The sequence below is a fragment of the Anarrhichthys ocellatus genome, unplaced genomic scaffold (genome assembly GCF_004355925.1).
Source record: "Anarrhichthys ocellatus isolate YVR2014 unplaced genomic scaffold, GSC_Weel_1.0 scaffold33, whole genome shotgun sequence".
Taxonomy (NCBI): domain Eukaryota; kingdom Metazoa; phylum Chordata; class Actinopteri; order Perciformes; family Anarhichadidae; genus Anarrhichthys; species Anarrhichthys ocellatus.
In genome coordinates this window covers 4,179,928-4,200,161 of record NW_022280063.1, presented here as the reverse complement: position 1 = coordinate 4,200,161, position 20,234 = coordinate 4,179,928, and the positions used below count along the sequence as shown (strand labels likewise).

The 20,234-nt window shown below is 41.4% G+C and overlaps 1 protein-coding gene across 1 annotated transcript in view; it reads right to left on the bottom strand.

Annotated features, from left to right (window-relative positions):
- Positions 1-12,442: 12,442 nt before the first annotated feature.
- The window catches only part of pdzrn4 (PDZ domain containing ring finger 4), a 33,357-nt gene continuing 25,565 nt past the window's right edge, over positions 12,443-20,234 (bottom strand). Inside the window, exons 4-9 of the mRNA XM_031865786.1 lie at positions 19,852-19,950; positions 18,324-18,386; positions 16,637-16,738; positions 16,335-16,451; positions 14,796-15,845; positions 12,443-14,160 (exon numbers count right to left, since the gene is read on the bottom strand). Coding sequence (XP_031721646.1) covers positions 13,588-14,160; positions 14,796-15,845; positions 16,335-16,451; positions 16,637-16,738; positions 18,324-18,386; positions 19,852-19,950 — 2,004 coding nt within the window. The 3' untranslated portion in view covers positions 12,443-13,587. The remainder of the gene's footprint in view (positions 14,161-14,795; positions 15,846-16,334; positions 16,452-16,636; positions 16,739-18,323; positions 18,387-19,851; positions 19,951-20,234) is intronic.

The following is a 20,234-nucleotide window of genomic DNA, read 5'->3' as shown; positions in this document are numbered from 1 at the left end:
TGCTGAATGCATGATTATCAACATGCTTTTCTTTCTTTATTCCTGCGTTTCTGTAGTATTTTTTTTATTATTATTCACACTCTGATCTCCCATTTTTGCTCTCTAGTCGCACACACGTTCCCAAACCCAGTTTCCACAGAAGCCTCTTTAGCATCACCTGGGGTCGTTTGGAAGGAACGCTCATCTAGAATTCAGTTTGATAATATGCCTATGAAATATTCACTCTTCTCTCAGCGTTGATTTTTGCATCCTACAGTAAGCTGGGAGCTGCCTCTTTGTGGCGGCGTGCGTCTGATATTGGCAGAGGCTCTCGGGGAGATGTGCGCGGATGACATCGGGGAATCACTCAGACGAGTATGCTACTTGACAGTTGCTCGCTGCCATCCAATGCCTCTCACCTGAGGCACAGGCGCCAGGCGTCCTTCAAAACCATCTGCCTGTCTTTCACTGCTAATTGATTTGTCCTTGGATGGAGGTGTCTGGGAAGGCTTCGGGGAGAATATGTATTTTTGACAGATGCTCAGCACGCGAACGTGTACCGTACACGAAAAAGGGCGGGGCCGTGACTGGAAGGCGCTTCTCCGGGCCTGCAGGTGAATTAGTCGTCTTTGTGATGCGTCGAGTTGTTTAAAGAAAGCAGCGGGGAGCTTAATGGCGAGGGATCTCAGCAAATTTACGGCAGCAATCTATTTTTTTTTAAAGCACATAAAACTATTCATCTCTGACTTCTCTCTTACCCTCTGGTAGCTCCTTAACTAAGCCAGCACTTTTCACAGTCTTCAGGGATTCATGTCTAAATGCAAGAAAACACTATCACAGGAGAGGGTGGCCTCCATGCTTATTTGACACAGCCTGATACAGCTTCCAAAGCAGTTTCCCATCATCAAATGCCCGAAGCACTGAAATCGTTTTTTTTAACACAGCAACATCATGCTAGCCCACCCTTTGTGTGTGTGTGTGTGTGTGTGTGTGGGACTATTTCCAGTATGACCATGAATGCAATAATGAATTCAGGAAGTGAGGAATTATTCAAAAAAAGAAAAAGCTGAGCCATAAGTCGGATACTGTAGCCTTTCGTTTGAGTTAAGGGATTCCTCCTGAGATTTAATTTTTTGCATAATTACATACTAAATCTTATCGCCCCTTCTCCAGAACACTTCACCACCTCTCTACTCGCCAACGAATTGTCTGGCAGAAATGTAGGTTACCATCAGCATGATGGGCTAACAAGAAACTTCATAGCCTAAGTCAGACGCTGCAGAAGTAGATGGCTGTGATATCCACAGATCCACTCAAAAGAGATTTAAATTATTCACGGTCCATCATTGTCAAGACCCATCTCAAATCCTGAGGATATAAAATAAGTGTTAAGGGTTCATCACGCTGCATGTCCAGTGTAATGGGAAATACTTTTAATGAGTTAAAGCTGTTTGCTGGTTACAAATAAAGAAACTTCTATTTCAATAATCACTTGATATCAGACCCACAAGAAGCAGCTCCTGCTGTAGTACCTGCCCTCCTAATTACCATAGGTTCCAGTGTGTGGGGGCTCCTCTTCCCACAACGCAGGAGTGAGTGCAGACTTAAACTACCCACCAATAATTGGTGGTGTTGCTCTGAGGATCTATTCCCTGTTGCTTAAACAAGGAGAGTAGTTAATGTATTGGTGTTGGAAGAGGTTAAATGCCTACACTGCAATTTAAATGTAATTAAAACTTTTCTCCCAGTATAGAAAGAAAGTAGACACACAAACATGTTTTGCATATTACATACAAAAAACATTCATACCCTTTTGAACATACTGTACATGTTTTAATAGTCTACACCCCACTTCTCCTGAATAATGCAACAGTTATAGAGACAGAAAAATGACAAAATCATCATTATATAGAACATAAAATATCCTTAGATTCCAGAATGCTTTTGAAATGAATGCTACATGCACAACAGGATCCATTGTTGGAGCCAACATGCAGCAAAAGAGTCCCTTGGCAATTCGGAGGCAAGGCAAAGCAATGGAGGGTTTTAGAAATGCAGGTTTAATTATTTGATTATACCTGTGATCGCTTCCCCGCTAACCTAATAACAGTGTGAATGTCTGCTGGGGGGTACACATTGATTCCTGGGAGGCTGCGGGCTACAGAAGAGACGATTAACCATTTGCATTTAGATTGTGTGTTGACACACAATTTAAACATATGGCCCTGTGATGCAGACATAGGGAGAGAGAAGCATGGCCCAAGAGATATAAGTTTTCTATGGGGGCCTTTAGTATATGTGTGTGTGTGTGTGTGTGTATGCACATGCGGATGTTTAAATGTACACACGGTTTAGGTGGTCCAGTGTTAATAGCCATGTCTACCTCTCTCCCCCACGGCTCTCCTCTGGTCTTTCTCCTATCAGTGATGAAGGATTGCAGGATTTCTAGCATTAGCTTAAAATGTAGCCTTTTGCTTATTAGTTGGCCTCAACACCCTGAGGAGAACATGTGGGTAAATATAACGGGGATTCAAGGAGGTTCCATCTAGTGAATGGCTGGCTTACCTGATTATGAAGGGCCCTGCAGCAAGGCTTCAATGTTAGGAGACGCAACCATGGGTGAAAGAAAAACATGGAAATACGGTAAGCAGAGGACGAGAGATGAGGAAGGACACCTTCAATGTGCACTGATGTAAAAGGAACATTACTGTGGGCATTTATTTTCCTCTATTCTGTAGAAGTCAGTGAGACTGTACTGTACTGGAGTGTTAATGGTTGTGCTCTATAGGCAAATGGTACTTTTATATAAGAAATGTGTTTTTACAATCTGGGCCTCATTTTCGTAGTCTAGGCCATAATCTCTATTGATTATGATCAAATTACTTACAGTTTAGTTAAACAAAAAATAGGCCTGAATTCAGACTTTTATAGTTTGAACCTGAATTAATTCTTTTTTTTTTTTGTTTTTACTTGGTGGCATCACAAAAAGCTGTAAACACTAAATTGACATTACCACCTTATTAAATGTATATGACAAACTTGTTAGCCAACATCTTCCAAATTTACACACCCAGAAGGCACGAAGCAACACCAGCATTCATTTGGAGTCGTGTTTCTGGCTGTACCTTGGAAAATGCAAGTCCAAATTTCACTCTTCTTTTAACTTTGTTTTGGTCTCCACCATCTCTTGTGAAAAATATGTGGCTCTTTAGTGACTAAATACTCCGCTATGTTCACCAGCTAGTTGCTAACTTTGTCTGTCTGCTGTTTATATTGCTCACAGTCAGTTTATTAGAGCGGTAAGAGTGAAGCAAAGCAGTAAAGTTGCAGGCAATTAAACCAAAACAATGAAACCAAAACAATGAGTTAATAGGACTCAAAAATGGCGCATAGAGTCAGGGGATACTGCAGTCAGGTGATAACATTCTGCTGGTTTGTCACTACGAGCAACTACTTTCACATTATATAGTCATTTGATCCATTGTTAATATGAAAAGACTGATAATTGCAGCTTTAAGAAGTCCATAGTACCAAACCACAGTATAAAGTCTCTCGCAGAGCTACCTCACAACATTATTAACTAATACACAATATCCAGGTTACTGTGAATATACTCACTTTTTTACATTACAGTGGACATTCATACGAGTGGCTTATTGTCTGTAAATACATTTTTCCACAGTGCCTTGAACGTTTCTGCAGCTGATGTTCAACTGTAGACACTGACTCTGCTCCTTTTTTCCACTCAGCCTCACTTTGTCAAATGGCAATTAAATACGAGACTATTACTCCATCAGACCACGAGAGGCCCTGCTCCAGCAACTACGGAAATCTGTCGATGCAGTCCAGTAGCGATGACTTACATGACAAATTCTCTCATAACAGTGATCGAATTGATAAGAGCGTGAAGCATAATGTAAGTTTGTTAAAGCAGTGCGGGAGACAAATGCAACACGTAGAATGTAAGATGGTTTGTCTTTATCGACCGGTTGTTCAGCTGATATTTACAGAGCTCGCCTGTGTGAAACAGTTAATTAGCTTAATCGATCGCAAAACAAACACTTCTCAGTCATGCTGTCAAATAAGCTGCTTTGGTCTAAAGCTGTTTTTATTGATATCCCTTGATGTTTCTTGTGTTTTCTTTTTTTTCACACCAACTTACTTCTCGCTCAGATGAATCTCTTATTGATTTCAACCTTTAAAAACACTGTCTTTCCTTTTCTGCAAATGTCCAGGAGGTGTACTTTGTGTTTTCAACCTTTTGACTAAATAAGTTGGACACAAAGACAACAGATAAGAAACAAGATTCTGCAACATGTAGCCACCTTGTCAGTATTTATATTATCTTAGTAAGTCTTTAGTGGGTTTCAGATTGCCTAAAGCCAGTTTGTCAAAGAAGAGATGGACAGTTTCAGAGATCTTCTTGGATAACTTCATAAATTTGTGATTGAATGATTGAAAGAAACTCCTAAAGATCCTAAAGACATTTAGTTTTTAATCAAATTAGAAAGAGCTTTGCACTCTGGGATACCTGGATTCTCTCTTTAAGTTGACTTTAAGAATGTATGACTTAAAGTTACTTCCATATCCATTTTCAGCTATGATATAGCAGCGGTTATAAATGTCCTGACAGCTATCGGATGGATTGCCATGACATTCCTGGTGCCCAGAGGATGAACCCTACTTTGGTGATCCCCTGATGTTTTTTCTCCAGCGCCACCATAAAGTTTACATTTACATTGCATGGCTCAGAGTGAAATGCCTCCCCAACTACCAGATTGCCATGAAATTTGGTACAGACATTCATGCCCCCCTCAGGTTGAATCATAATAGCTTAGGTGTGACTTTTCCTTTAGTGCCATCATCAGGTTAAAATTGGTGAACGTGATAAACATTATGCCTTCTAAACATCAGTGTGTTAGCATTGTCTCGGTAAGAATGTTGGCGTGCTGACTTTGCATTTAGCTCAAAGCACCGGTTTTCCACACAGTGCTGTGAGAATGCTCTTGCTCTACTTCACCTTCATATCATATTTGTAATTTTGGCTGTTTTCAAGATTTATACGACATTTGAGGAGCTGTATCACTAAATATGTACTGGGTGATAGTTTCGCAATGTAGGTGTATGCATTGACACATTTTGATATCCTATGACGACATTTTCCTAATTGTGTCACAAATATAAAAGGCAACAAATATTGAACAGCCTTTATTGCTTTCATGTGTAGGGTGAAGCTTTAAGCAGCCATTCACTTCATTTTTCCCAGCATGATTGGCCCACGGATCCCAATGACTCGACTTGAACATCCCAGTGGAGCTTCTCATAAAGCCAGATCAATTACTCCAAGTGAGATCTGGTTTTCGTCTCATTCCCTGTCCTCGTTTTCACAGCTTCACAGGGACTATAGGGGAAAGGAGCACCATCTGTGCCCCCCCAAAAAAAGAGAAACAAAACACATCCTCTCTGTGTTTAAGAAAATCGCATGGAGGCACTTGTTCCTCTGGAAATCCTCTTGCCACTGAAATCAATTTGCTTTCATCCAGCCTAATGACACTTGGTTAAGGCTGCCACTTCCAAGTAGGCCATTCAGGGAGCTATTCATGGAGGATGAAGTAACTTGGTGGAAAACACTTCAGTAACCAATGATCCATATGGTCTATAGACTTTGCAGGAAAGCATCAAAGAAGTGCACACCCCATTGTATTTCTGCATTTAAACTGTGAAAATCCTATACCATTTACCGAAGTGGAATAATAATCTCCTTACTCCTAAATGCATTTATTTGACTCATATGAGGTCCTATATGCCCCCAAAACCCATATGTGCATTCTACAATAAAGCTGTGACATTTGAGGCATTAGCTGTTTTCACTAAATTTCAGAAAGAACTGTAAAGAGATTCAACTAACAGACCTGTGCTAATGCAAAGGACTATGGAACAATTAAGTGTTGAACTGTGTTGAGAGTTTACAGCAAGAAAATGATGGTGATACTACACTATTATTAACCCATTCTACGTATATTACTTTCAACACTTAGTAGAAAAACAACACATTTATTTACATACAATTAGTAGAAAAAGTAAGTTATTTACAACAAATAAGATTAAAAATAGATTTATTTACAGAAAAAAAAAAGCTATAAAAAAGATTAAACAAGAAAGCCAATACAGTCATCTGTGGGGACACTGGCTGTTCACATAAGGCCCAGGTCTGTCCAATGCCACTATGCTGCCTTCAGGTCCAGCCTTTGCAGACAGGAAAACAGAGAGCACCAATGCGGCACGCCGTGTTCTGTCATTTTTTTCACTCTAATTTCTTCAACAAAGGAGTCAGTTGTAGTTGTGACTCTCTGTCGTCTAAGAATGCTCCCTAGTCCTGATCTGATATAAGGTAGGCTGCCAGCTGATGTCTGGCTCTGCCTCCTTAGTGTCTATTATCACTATTAAGGTGTCAGGATGGGAGCTTGGAAGGAGGCTCCTCAGAACCTCCAGGGGTTTGATGCGCATGTTTGCATCCTGCTCGAGGATCCTCTTGGCCGGATCTACTAATAGATGCTGGTCGCTCTGGTGTCCACAGTTCATCTCCATTGCCTCCTTAAGGTCATCAAGACCCTTGAGTCTCATGCGTCTCGTATCCTGAGCATACAAGCCCATCTCATAAGCAAACTCCTCGGGGGTCTTCACTGGTCTGCTATTCGTTGAAGTAATAGTCTTAGTCAGGATAGAGTGAGTACCCAGTAGCGATCTCTGCAGCTACCAGGCCCAGAGACCACATTCAATGGCCTCATTAATAAAAGGAATGTACAGCATGGCTTCTGGTGCTCTGTCCAGGTGGTCCGCACAGAGACAACACATATTGCTCCAGGTCAAAGTCAATAATCTTCACTCTCAGTGGCTGCTGCTGGTGGTCTCCAAACATAATATTGTCAGGCTTGAGGTCTGATGGCTGCGGCCAGCTCTGGCATTGGAGGACCCTGGTTCTTTCTGTCCTCCATGTACACAAAAAAGCTTTGATCCAGCAGTTCAAAGTTAAGACAGATATGATCTTTGTCAAAGAAAAAGCCATTCCACTTCACAATGTTCCAGGTGTCTGGGACCAACTGACTGACTGACATTTTTATCCCAAAAGACGCATCACTAGCATGGCTAAAAGTCATGGCAACTGCATTACGAAATAATGTCTTTCTAAGTACAATAGCATGTTTTTTTTTCTTATGGAATACTTAAACCTACTACCACAGTCAAAAGCCATTAATGTTTGGTCCCTACCTCCTGGAGGTCACAGGTTCTCACTGTTTTAGTACATCTGTTAAAAACAGCTTGTGAAGATGTAGTGCTGTCTCAACTGATGCAATACATTGTGTTAGATTGCATATGGATTGGCATTTTTCCATAACACGACATCCCACGTTTAATGGAACTATTTTCTTTTAATCTTTGCTATCAATTCACACTGTTGAGTTATTGTGGCGGTAATGTAGAGGTGAAACTAAAGCAGAAAAGTTTGGTATATACACCATACCTAGTTTCTTGTTTTCATAAACATAAATGCTTAGATGGCTGCCTAGTCTTTGGTTGACAAAACTATATTTTAGATAATTGTTATTGTTGTAAAACAGGAACCTATGCAGCGTTTTTCACACAAAGCTATAGTTTGTGGAAAAAGCTGTTTTGCTCCGCGTCTTTTGCTCTGCAGCAGGACAGAGATGGTGTTCCCAGCACAGCACTTTAAACTGAGCCTACCAGGGCACCGGCAGTAAACCACTAATAACTGAAAAAGATAAGGAGCAGTCAGCCAGATCAATAGCTGAGCGCATCACTGGCTAATCAAAGCCTTCAACCCACAGGAGAGACTGACACAGAATGTGTTTGTCTCTCAGGATAATCCAGGTGTCGGCTCGGCTGGATTACGAAACCAGCTGCAACCTACCGCTATTGTCATTGCTGAGACTGAAACGGCTACTTCCAAATATCTGTTTCAAAGCATTATGTTCACATTGCAGTATATAAGGAGGTTCCAAATAATAAAAATGAAATCAGCATTTGTCGGAGGTTATATTATATCTCACATTATGGCACATTAGGAACAAAACACCTTATTTTCAGTCAATCCAGTTGATTAAGTGTTTCATTCAGATTTTAATTGGTTCATCAATAGGACCTCTTGCAGGTGAAATGAAAATTTTAAACAGGAATCATGATCAATATTCTCCAAGAAACACACCTACTGTGCCTCACTCAAAACAATTCTTAGAAAGCCATTGGCTCTTCTCATTTATAAACCATCTTCTTCCCCCCCCCCACCATCCCACAGAGGAACACTTACAGTCTGTTTGTTCCCTGCTATCCCACCTTTTCCGTATGTATTCTGTTCCAATTATCTCATGCGTTAAATCTGTGTCAGGACTGGTCCTATGCATATTTTATATAGCTAATTACCGCATGCGTTGAGCCTATACTGTTGCTGCTAATACTCTGCACGAGTTTTTATTCTATAATAGCAGCTCTTGACGTTGCTTGGTCTGTGCTGGCTGTGGCGTCTTATCTGCTGAAACCACACAATGACACATAATCTACTTAATTGCCTACAATGTGTCATAAATATTATCTTTTTTAATGATATACCGTATTACATGTTTGGGTAGGATCATCCAAGTGAGTAAGCACAGAAAAGTTCCAAGAGGTTGATTTGTATTATGCAAAGAATCGAACAGAAAGTACAGGCCTTTTGTGCAAAGCCTTAAAAGAAACAATCACAATAAGTTCATGCAGGGAGAAGAAGAATTCAGTTGCACCAGCAAAGATAAAAAGAGTGTGGTGATATTTCTGTGTTTGAAACTGACTCCACAGGAGTAGAGTTGCTTGTCCTTCATGAGGGAAAGACAGTGACAAATATCCATTTAATTAATTAGAAGTCTGATTGAGACATTAGCGCATAATTGAGGTCGTAAAAAGAGGTTTAATGAATGGAAAATTAGAAGTCATTACCCCCACCCTAATGAGTAATTTATTCCATAATAATACACAATTCATGATTGCGCTGCTGCATATTAAAAAATATGACTGACTTGGCTGTTGTTGGATAGACAAACAACACTGATTGAACAAATGTACATCTGCCGGTCATTCATTCAACAGTACAACACTCAAAGCGTTTACATCGGCGAGCAGTAAAGCATCCTTTTGAGGGAGCTTTTATGCGTCTATAAAAAGGCGGTTGCTTATAAATGAGACTACTAAACGTCATCCCGCCTCATGTAAACTGACGTTAGCTTTTTACTTTTGCCAATTGCATTCACACTTGAAGTGGTGTTCATTTGTGGAGATTATCCTGCTGAACAAAATGTGTAAGTATCTGAAACTTGTGTTTGCCACAGGGGTTATTTTCTGCAATAATCCAAAATCCAATGGACATATCCCATTGGCGTTTTGCTTTTTGCGATGCCAGCTTTCATGGTTGGCCAACAAAAATACTTTATTCCTGCAGCACTCCATGTTTGCCAAACACATTCTCAGTCCTCGTCCTCAAAGTCTTGTATTTTGTCAAATTGAGACATGCTGGAACTTAGTAAAACATACTGATTTCATGATACAAGAGTAACAAGGATTTCAACCAACTCCCATAGTTTGCGTAATTTGGCTAGCTAGCTCTGTTTGAAATCCATGACCCACTGTTTCAAAATGAATCACACATTTCAAGTAGAATGGACAGCTTGAAAGGCCGAGAAACAGTAACGGGGACGGGGTTTATAGTAAATTGTCAGTATTTTTAGATTGATTGTCATCTGTGTTCAAAACTCCCATCAAATAAGCCACAGAAAAGCTACATTTCCACATATTTTTCTTTCTTATAATGGAGCATCAGCTGAGGAACTCCCAAGTTGTTGTTTTTTTTTATAATGGCCCACGGCATAACCACACACACACACACACACAAAATGTCACCCGTTTTCCCGTAACGTCGTCTAAGCCGGCGTCTCAGAAAAAAGCACCTGACTTTGTTCTAGTCCCGCTCGTTCGCAGCTGCTTCAAAGGCGCCGTTAGATTAAAGAGAGCCAGGATACCACGCTTCTTCATCTGCACTACTGTGCCACACTGGGCCGCTCAGCTGTTGGAATTTGAATGAGACAGATCAAGATGAGAAGACTGGGAAAAGGAGTCAGGATATAAAGATTTCACATAATCGTGTTTATGTTGTGTTTGGGGGACATCCTGCTGTGAGGACAGCTCCAGATTTGACAGACTAAACTGTTGTAAAGTTTCCAACAAACACCAACGTAACTCTTCCGCAAACACTACTGGATGAACAACCCCCCCCCCCCAGGTGTCTTCCTCGTGGAGTTGCAGCACCTTCACACTTTCATTTCTAACAGGAAAGTCAATGGATGTCACCTGGACTTTCTGCAGTGTTTATTTTTCTTTCACTCTTCCTGTCAGTTTTTCACTCAGGTTGTTTGTTTGTGTAAATTTGCTGGTGAGTTTTTACTTCAAACTATCCTTAAAAACATCTATGAATGTGACATCCATTAAAGGAATAAAAATGTTGACATTTTGGGAGATTCATTCGTTTTTTTGCTGAGAGTTTGTAAAGATTGGTATGAGAGAGCAATCCAAACATCTTTTCATCGTGACAGTATATTTGCCAAAATTAAAACAAACTTTGTCTTTGAAATTCATGTATTGAATGTGAGATTTCAACTTGTGATCAGAATCTGCTGATGGTGACCTTTGCATGGACCCTTTCCACTTTGTCTGCATCCATCCAGCGGCGACCAATAAAGCATTTTATTCATAACCCCATGTTTGAGCATCTAAAATATAGACTTTTCTATTTTATGTGCCAACGTCATAGTTATGACACATTAAAGCAAAGGCAGGGCTCCTTTGAACAAGCGTAATCCATTAACTGGCGTTAAGGTGGTGTTCTCTTTTTACATCTGGTCTTGATGCATGAAGCTTGCATGCAACCTAAGCCTCAATGCCTTAGCATTAAGCTATTTATCATGGTCATGCTATTGTGCTTCATGTGTGTATAGAAATACAAGCCTTTTTCAGCGTAGGCAACCACACCACACCACCATAATTGATCAACATCCAATTAACATTGGGATTAATCATTTATAATACTAGGTTGACTGCACCGAATTTTTCCTCAGTTCTTGGGCCACTTCTGTCGCACAGAAATAACCGGTCGGATATTATACAGGGAGATGGTTAGCTGTGAGAAACGTGGTTGGTGCAGCGCTTACCTGATTTAATGTTATGCATAAAAGCCCCGGCGATGGGGTTGCCAGTCTGACGTCGCTCATTAATTCTTCAGTTCAGTGGGCTGTGGACAGACGCAGCAGATTGACAGGGGATGAGGAGACTTCTCCGGCGTCTCCTCAATGCTTTGAAATGGGAGTATAGTTTAGCTTTCATGCCTCCTATTGCTAAATGGACATGCACCCCCCCACACGCACACAGCCTCCCTGCACCCGTACCCACCCCCCCCCCCCCCCACACACACACAAAACACCCTGTCACTCAGTCATCCCAGTGTGAATACATGAATACTGTAAACTATAGCGACAGGGTAAATTGCTATGTGCGCTATCAAGCCACAACACATGAAAATGCTTTATGACTTCCTGAGAGTGTGAATATGGAGATCAGGAGGTTTGGTTTGGTACAGACTGCAGGCAGGTGGGCTAGTTTTTTACAGGTGCGGCAATCATTGCAGTCTGCATTTAATTCTCCCATGTGTTCAATTAGCAATCATTTTCTTTATAATCACTCACAAACAGAATCCATGTTTTTTAGAGTTTAGCTGATTGCACAGTATCGATCAGTGGCAGCACTTATGTAGATCTTCCTGCATTATGCAGCTTAGATAAATAACCTGACCGCCTCTTCTCGTGTATTCCTAGCCGGACACCAAACACACGCACACACACACACACACATATGGTCAGATGTGTTGTTCTCTGCAGGAGACAATACATTTTCTTCAGAAAGAGCATGTTTTATTATAGATATAGTGTTGCTGTTGTGCCTCTCACAGCAGTGTAAACTGCTGGCCCCCGCATGCATAATGCATGGTGACTGAGCCACATTTAAACTGAATTACTGAAAACTTTGGAGCTCTGTGTGTTTGACTCTAAGCACTGGGGAGGATAGCAGAAACATGAAACTGATAGTGTCAGGTAAGTTTTTTTTGTATTTTCACAGAAAATGTGTCTTTGGCATTGAAAAGGCTGAATAAAAAAAATGTTTAAATAAGATTCCACAGACTCTCTGAAGCACAGTGGTAGGGCTAAACATCAGCATGACGATGCTTGCAAGTGGGTGTTTAGCAGGTGTAATGCTTCCCAGCTTGGACAAATTACAAGTTTGACCTGATGATGTTGGAAAGGCACTAAATTTCTTTGCAATCCATCCACTAGTTGTTGAAATATTTAAGTCCAGGAGATGAAAAACAAATGTCATTGTGAAGATTTATATAGATATCAATAAAAGACAAAATTATCAAAAAGATGTTTTTTTCTTAATCTTTTTTATCATTAGTTTTATTACAAATACCACCATCAACAAATACTGAACTCAAGGCCTCTTCAATGAACTTTACAGTGAAAAGCAACAGGTTTGAGTTGATACATTTCCTGGACTTCCCTATGAAGGGTAGCCGCTTAATGTTAAACATTTATCAGACGCACCATACAAATTCATTTACAATAAATAGAAATAACGGTAAAGAATATAAATATGAATCTATTTAACATTTTAAACATAATTCACGCATTTATGGTTTAGTAAGGGTTCAGGGTCGACTCGAGGGTTTTGACTGAGGTAAAACTGTTTTAAAAAGCCTTCCCAGCTCATGAATAATATGAGATTTCGAGATAGCATAATTATATTTTCAGTGCTTTCAATTTTTCAGATGACTGACTCAACAGACATTATCAACACAATGAAAGAAGTGTTTTATGAGATGAGTTCAGTGATTTCACAAAGTTTCTAATTTCTCTTGTGTTGGTCTGGCATACAATACAATCAAATAGTGTCAACTCTGATCTTGATGGTTTGGTGATACATAACATAAATAAGATAGCACAAATAAATGTTCACAGAAAATTTGACATTCAGTGTAAAAAAATGCTTACAAAAAGTTTAGCATTTACAAAGTGTGAAAAATATTGTATTTTCCCCCCGATTATAAAAAAATGCCACTTTGAACGAGGCAAGTGAAGTTGCTTCATATGCAATGAAACAAGAATATGGAGTACGGAGAGACAATACATAGTAGTACATGAAGTTATCGTGTTGGTTCAGCACTTTTTTCTGTGAATCAGTTTGAACCAATATGCTACCAAAAGCATCTCCTATCAAAAGCCAGTGCATTACCAAAACGTTTTGAATGGCTGAGATCTTGTAATGATAGAGTATTACAATTCAAAACATTCTTGAAGTAATAGTTACAAAGTTGCCTTGGGAATGCTACAGAAGTCCTCCAGCAGTGACATTAATCAAATTTCACAAACAGACAATTGTTTATTACATAAAGCAGTAGTTCCTGAAATGCAGGTTCAGTGTTCAGTACTTAGAAATATGCAGTACTGCTTGTGTCCGCTAGACAGTTGTGACAGATAGGAAAGCGTTATGTACTTTGGAGCCCTCTGGGACTCGAGCCCCATGGCTCATCAGCTCCTGGATGGTCATCCAGTTATCCAGGATCTTTTTGTTTCGTTTCTTCATCATCTTTTTGTGACTGAGCTCCAAGATATTGACCTCCTTCCTGCCCTCAGCTCCACTGGCTGGCCCCTCCTTTAGACACTCGAGGCGGCTCTTTTGCATGAACTCCCTCCTCTTTCTTTGCTCCCTGGCCCGAGCCAAGTGCTGCTTCCTCTCCTCTTTGCTCCAGTAGCGGCCCATCTTCATCTCGCTCATAGCATCGTCATCTGTGGTCATGCCTCCGCTCCTCTCTTCTCTGATCCTTAGCGCCCGCTCCCTCAGAATGCGGTCGCGAGCAGGCCTCCGGGCCACGTAGCGCGTGCCGTCAGCCCGAACTTTGACCTTCCACTCTAGACGGGGTTCCCCAGGGCGTCCCGTCCGGTGAACGGGATCTCGACAGACACTGAGCAGACTCAGCTGACTCTGGGAATACTCCAGGGATGAGTGCTGCTGTAGCAGCTGCATGTAGCTCTGCAACAGAGAGAACATTGTTAGCAGGGCATTGTCTTCAGACGTGCCTCTCTCAAAGGCATATCAGCATTAAGCTTAGTTTATACTCGGCATAATCAAGCCAGCGCTACGTAATCAAGGTCTGGTGCATTGTGCGGGTAGGCCCCGCCCCGCAAGTGGTCGTGGCGCTTCACTGATAAAAACACTATTTACATGTCCAGGGATTATACAAAATAGGTCAATTCGTTTTAGAAGCAGGAGGTCTTAAAACGCTTAATTTGAGTATATATTTTGCCAGCCAAATCAACCCTTGTTTCTTTATAATCTATGTAATACTTGACTTGTTTATTTACAGGGCTTGTACAAAGGCAATAAAGTATTCCATAAATATGAGATATAAATTGACAGATAATTACAATCCCTCCTCGGCATTGTGGAGGTTGGTTTATGGCTTTTTTGCCAATTACACCTACAGTCTATGGGCAAATCTATGGGTTACAATCGTTGTCTTTTTGATTCTTCACAGTTCATTTTGTTTGTACGCCCTCTGGTGTTTTGGAGAATAATGCAGCGCATAGAGTAGACACGGCTTCGTTCATGCTCGGAGCTCCAAACAAAGCTTAAGGGTTGACACATCTCTTCTTGATCAAACCTACCTGAAGTTGCCTGGATCCTCCCTGGCCTTGATAGGGGGTTGTCTGATAACAACCATATGGAAGCCCCCTCCTGGAATCTCTGCTCATTCCTTTTTTCTCACACCTCTCATCGTCTGCAGGCAGTGAAGGGTCTGACTCAGACCGGGAAGGGTTGCTCTGGTCTGGGCTGCTGGAGATAACAGGGCCTGGCTCTGCCGGTCGGCTACGACTGGGTGTACTCAGGGGATTGGGGATAGGGATGGGGCTGTAGGGTGTGGAGGAAGCCAGTCTTAGGTTTTTCTGGTTGGTGATGCTGATGCGTCTATTCAGAGAATGATCAGGAGATCTCTCCATTCCTAGCGGTGTCGACCGCGCACTCTCCGCTGTGTTGTAGGCACTGGAGCTGTCCTTTTCCCGAATCCTGTCGCTGTCCGATCGCTCAGGGTATTCATGGATGTCGGCCAACCTGCCTTGTCGCTTGTTTCCGTCTTTGGGACTTTGTCCTGGTGACGCGGGTTGCGAGGGGTCCAGCTGGTGGGCCTGGCGGAGCTGATGCGCCTGCATGATGCTCTGGCACTCAAGCTCAATGCTGCACAGTTCCTCATTTAGCATCCTCAACTCCTGCTCCACTCCGCCAACACAATCTACGCCATCTTCTTCCACTCCTTGCTCAGTGACACTACACTCTATGCTGTGTCGAATGGAGTACACCCCACACTCGCCTCCATTCCGGATTTGACACTTGAGCTCCAGAAGTTGCTGAAAGCGATTCTCAGAACCTAAAACCCCTCCGCCACCATTGCGAATACTGATTACCCCTTCATGGCCTTGGCATTTGGACAATGTCCTCGGACCCTGGGTGTCCTGTGGCACTACAGTCCCTCGTCTTGAGTGTGGATGCTCTACCCGCCAGCGCTCCCTCAGGCATTGGGCTGGGCTCCTCCTGTGGAGTCTAGCCAACAGTGGTTGGTGATCTGGACTGTCTGTACTGTGACCAAACCCACTGTCTTTGTCTTGATTGTTGGAGGAGCACGTGGCTGTGTCTGTTGTCATATCTTCTTCAGCTAGATGCTGGTGCATGAAGAGAAATAAAAACAGTAAGTCCTCCTCAACGGCACTTGAATTCATGCAAGAACTTATGTTTGTTGCAGATCATGATGTTACAAAGTGCATTGTGAGGGGAGAATGATAAGCCAAGTGTCCCTTGGAATTACATTCATAATGGACAATTCTTACCATTTACATCCAATGCCAATGCAGTAAGTAGTGTGCCCTATATGTAGAGAGCCTGAAAGTCGCGTTGTGAATGTCAGGGTGGTTGATGGGCGTGTAAGCACGTCTGATTTTCATGCTGGAGACCAGAGTTTGTGTCTTGTCATAGACCTGCAGTTGACACTTGCCATTTTGCTTACCGTAACTAACCCAACCTGGTAGCCCAACCGTAATCATACTTTTTTTTAAGCTGGCACTGGATTTAAAAAACTTCATGACTGAATGTGATCCAGTTGTGTATAATTTTGTCTCCAATTTTGATGCATTTCTCTCAGCTTACGCCCTCACCTCATCTCCCCTGTCAAAGTTACGTTCCTTCTTTTTCCTCCTCTCCTCCAGGATTTCCATCTTCAGCTCCTCCACAAGCTCCTGTTGCTCGTCATCCAGCCATACCTCCTCCTCCAGCTGAAATCACAACATCTTGTCAGAAACTTGTCTTTTGCCGTGTGTGTTTGTGTGTGTGTGTATAGAAAGAAACTCCAGAAAACCCTGCTGACAGCTCGAAGGAAAGCAGAATGCACTTAGACAGCTAGTTGACATGACATAGGATTTCAAGAAAGGGCCGGGAGTGTAGGTGTGTGAGTGTTTACCTGGATTTCTGGTCTTGTCACCAGTAGTATGATGCTCCTTGCTTCTTCACTTGACAACAAGGCAACGGCTTTCTCTCTGTCTTGCACTTCACAGCCATTTATCTGTACATCAAAGACAAGTATAAATGGTCATGTTAAAAGGACTGAACTTTTAGCGAGTCCCAACCACACATCAAAGAAAGGACCTGTAATTTCATCATCATTCATTTAACTGACATGAATGAAAAGATAAGTGTAATACAACTAGCCCTTGTTCCTTGCAAGACACACCTTGAGAAATCACACATCTCTCCTCTTCCCCTCTTGTTGCTGCCCATTTTCTCCCGTCATTAGTCTCTTTTCACACCCTTCTTTCTCGGATCTCTCCGTCTTTCCCCTTTCCTCCATCACTTCCTCCGACTCCACACAATCCCTAGGAAAGGCTCCATGCTCGGTAAGGGGAGTCAATTGCAAGTGCGTAGTCCGACCTCACGAGAGTCTGCTGTCAGCGCACATCCAGACACACAATTAACTGTTCTGTGACAGGTGGCATTCATCTTTTCCTCACTAGAGTAATGGGTCTGTCAGAGGAAGATAATAGGGCCAAGCAGTACAACGGGCCCCGCTCCCCACAATCATTCACACTACCGGGATACAGAAACACTAGTGAGAGAATGGAGGTAATCAGAGTGCCATGTACGATAAATATGGAGGAGAGGTAATGTTGGCACACTGCTGTTCAGACTGGAAGCAAGTTGAGGACATGCAGTAAATGTCCATCAAACTATATTTTAGCATTTCAATATTTTTCTCGGAAAATCTACACATATATTTGTCTTAGTTTGTGCTATTTATGTTACTTTTGTAATTCTTTATTCAACATATCAGGTACAACTAACATAATGGATGCTCACATAATGATTTTAAATAATATAGTAACAAACATGCCATTGTTATCTAAAGCATGCTTTAAAAACGGTGTCTTTTCTAACTTGACCAAAATTATGTTTCCATTTTAAATGTGTAGGTTAAGTGAAGTGCATTGAGTGCACTGAAATTAGAGATATGTTGAATTTGTCACTGCATATTGTCCTCAGTTATGACCAAATCCACATGGCTCTGTATTACAAGGAGAAGCGCTTGTGTGCTGACCAGGAACCGAGAGACTCGTCAGATGCAAAAAAAGGTCTCAAAGCTGTCAGCATAAACTTACAGACAATAACAATGGGCGCTCAAACAGTCTTTTAGACTGGATACACACACACAATCCAAAACTGAACAATTATTGCAAATTATTGCAAATAAGGTTGTAACATTTTAACTGTGTGTGTTTTGAGAGAACGACGAGGTGTTTTTCGCATGATGACGCAGAGTAAGACTGAGACAGAGCGGAGTGCCAGAGATGATGTACGGCCTGGTGCAACTGTGAATAGGGCTTTAATTTCCCTGCAAAACGAGGTGATTAAATATACATATGTTTGCCAGGACTGGAGACACCTGCTGCTTAGCTATCCTCTAAAAAGGACTGCCCTGCAAGCAGCTTGGAGGACCGAACTAGGCATGTTTGCTCAACACAGACAGATCAAACAGGAAATAATGGGTTTTATTTTTATATATTTTTTTGTTAATGCAGCTGATATCAAATACAGGCACCTGTCATGAGTTCATAATATAACCTGTGTGACTGTACTGCGAAGACAATAAGTACCTGTAGAATACGATCTCCTTCCTTGATGCGTCCATCTCTTGCTGCTATGCTATTTGGCTCCACCTGCACAAAAGAACATGAAAATCAATGCTGACAGCATCAAAAACATCACTAATGCACAGCTCCCTCACCTCTGCTGTCAGCTAAAACGTCTGTCCTTTTTTTCATGAAGAAGAGCTTATTTCCTCGCCGACAACCTCATATTTTTCTTATGACACAGGTTTGTTTTCACAGGTTCATATATTGTTTAGTAGCTAGTGACTGACACTGACTGAGGTAACATGTAAGTCCTTAACATTATACAAGAGACCATGTGAGTTATAAATAAAAAACTGAAAACAATAAGTCGCAAATGTTTATGGCACAGACATGATTTTATTTTAGTTGAATGAATAAACATCTCATATTTTTCAAAATGCATCCCAGGTGGATTATGCAGCAACAATACAAGCCCTCAAATTTCATGAACTTTGTTGTTCTTGCATTGAAGATCAAGAGAGATAGCGACATGGGCAGAGAAATAAACCCTTGTGGAAATAGAGAAAAGAATTAGGCACTTCCTAAAGTTGCTCTGATGCTATCCATTCATACATTTTAATGAGGGAAATTTGCAATTTTATTCTTTTTTTATCAAACATTTTAAAATAGATGCGTGGGTTTGGTCGGTGGGAGACTGTTTTTATAATCTGTTCAGCAGGTTTTACATTAACAATCATTTTCTTTGTCTGGTTCAAGTAGAGCAGGTGAAAACCAGAGAAATAGCTGGCAGAGTCAACAGATTAATTGATATATAATTCTAAAAAGATTGAAAGAAACTAAATATACTGTAATTCTGTCATTGATATCCCCATAACTGCTCTTACTTTTCACATGCTTGCCTCTTGTTAATACTGGGATTGAAACTGCACCTGCAGTCAGATTGAACATTTTAAAGCACTCATAAGCTCATCATTCATTCAGTTTTTTTTTCCATGTGGAAAAATCATTTGAATTTGAATAAGAATCTCTGTAATACACCCCATCTTTGTTTCGTGTTCTTGGTATTCAGTGGTGGTACAGTAAATGAGTCATTTAACATACTGTGAGGGGGAAAGTGAAGGTTGTCGCTCAGAGCTAATTAAAAAAACCTTCAATTAAAACAAATCAGAGCAGGAGGAATAAGAATGGCAGGACCGGAATCACATTTCAAACCTGACTTCCTCTTTTGCCACGCATCGCTCATTCAGAGTTGATATTTGACTAGCTAACGTTTTTCTCTCCTTCCTCCCTCATTCAGTTCTACTTGCTCTGTGCTTCAGGTTGTAAAGATGGGAATTCAAATGGGATTTCATGCCATCTTTTAATAACTTCCTGCTCCAAAGGAAACTGATCATGGGAACATGTAGCTCTGTCTCTATCAGACCTTAATCGGGGAAGTAGGTAATTGCGTGACCAGAAAAAGCAATTACTACTAAACAGCTAAATGTGATAACACTATTTTTTTACCAATATGTGTGTAGGACCAAATAACGGGAACATCTGTCCCTACCTGGCTGACATAGATGCCGCTGTCCTCCTCATCGTCGGTCCTGTAGCACAGTGTCAAGCCAAGCTTCTCCAGGCTGTTCCGCCTGCACAGCTCCACTTCCTGTTTCACACACAAAAAAAACAATATGTTTTAAACTAGAAATGTTTTCCCATAGTGCACCTGTTATGAGTCATTTTTCCCAATGGATGTGATGGATTCCAAAACCCATATTGTTACAAACAGAGTTTACTCATCTGTTTTGCAGAGCAGCTGAAACAATGCCACCCATGGGAGATGACTTAATTTTTATGCTCTACATCACCGTCACTAATCACTTTGGGGGGGGGGGGGGGGGGGGGGGAGATCGGAAGAGTTTCAGGCATGAGAGAAAAATTTTTTTTATT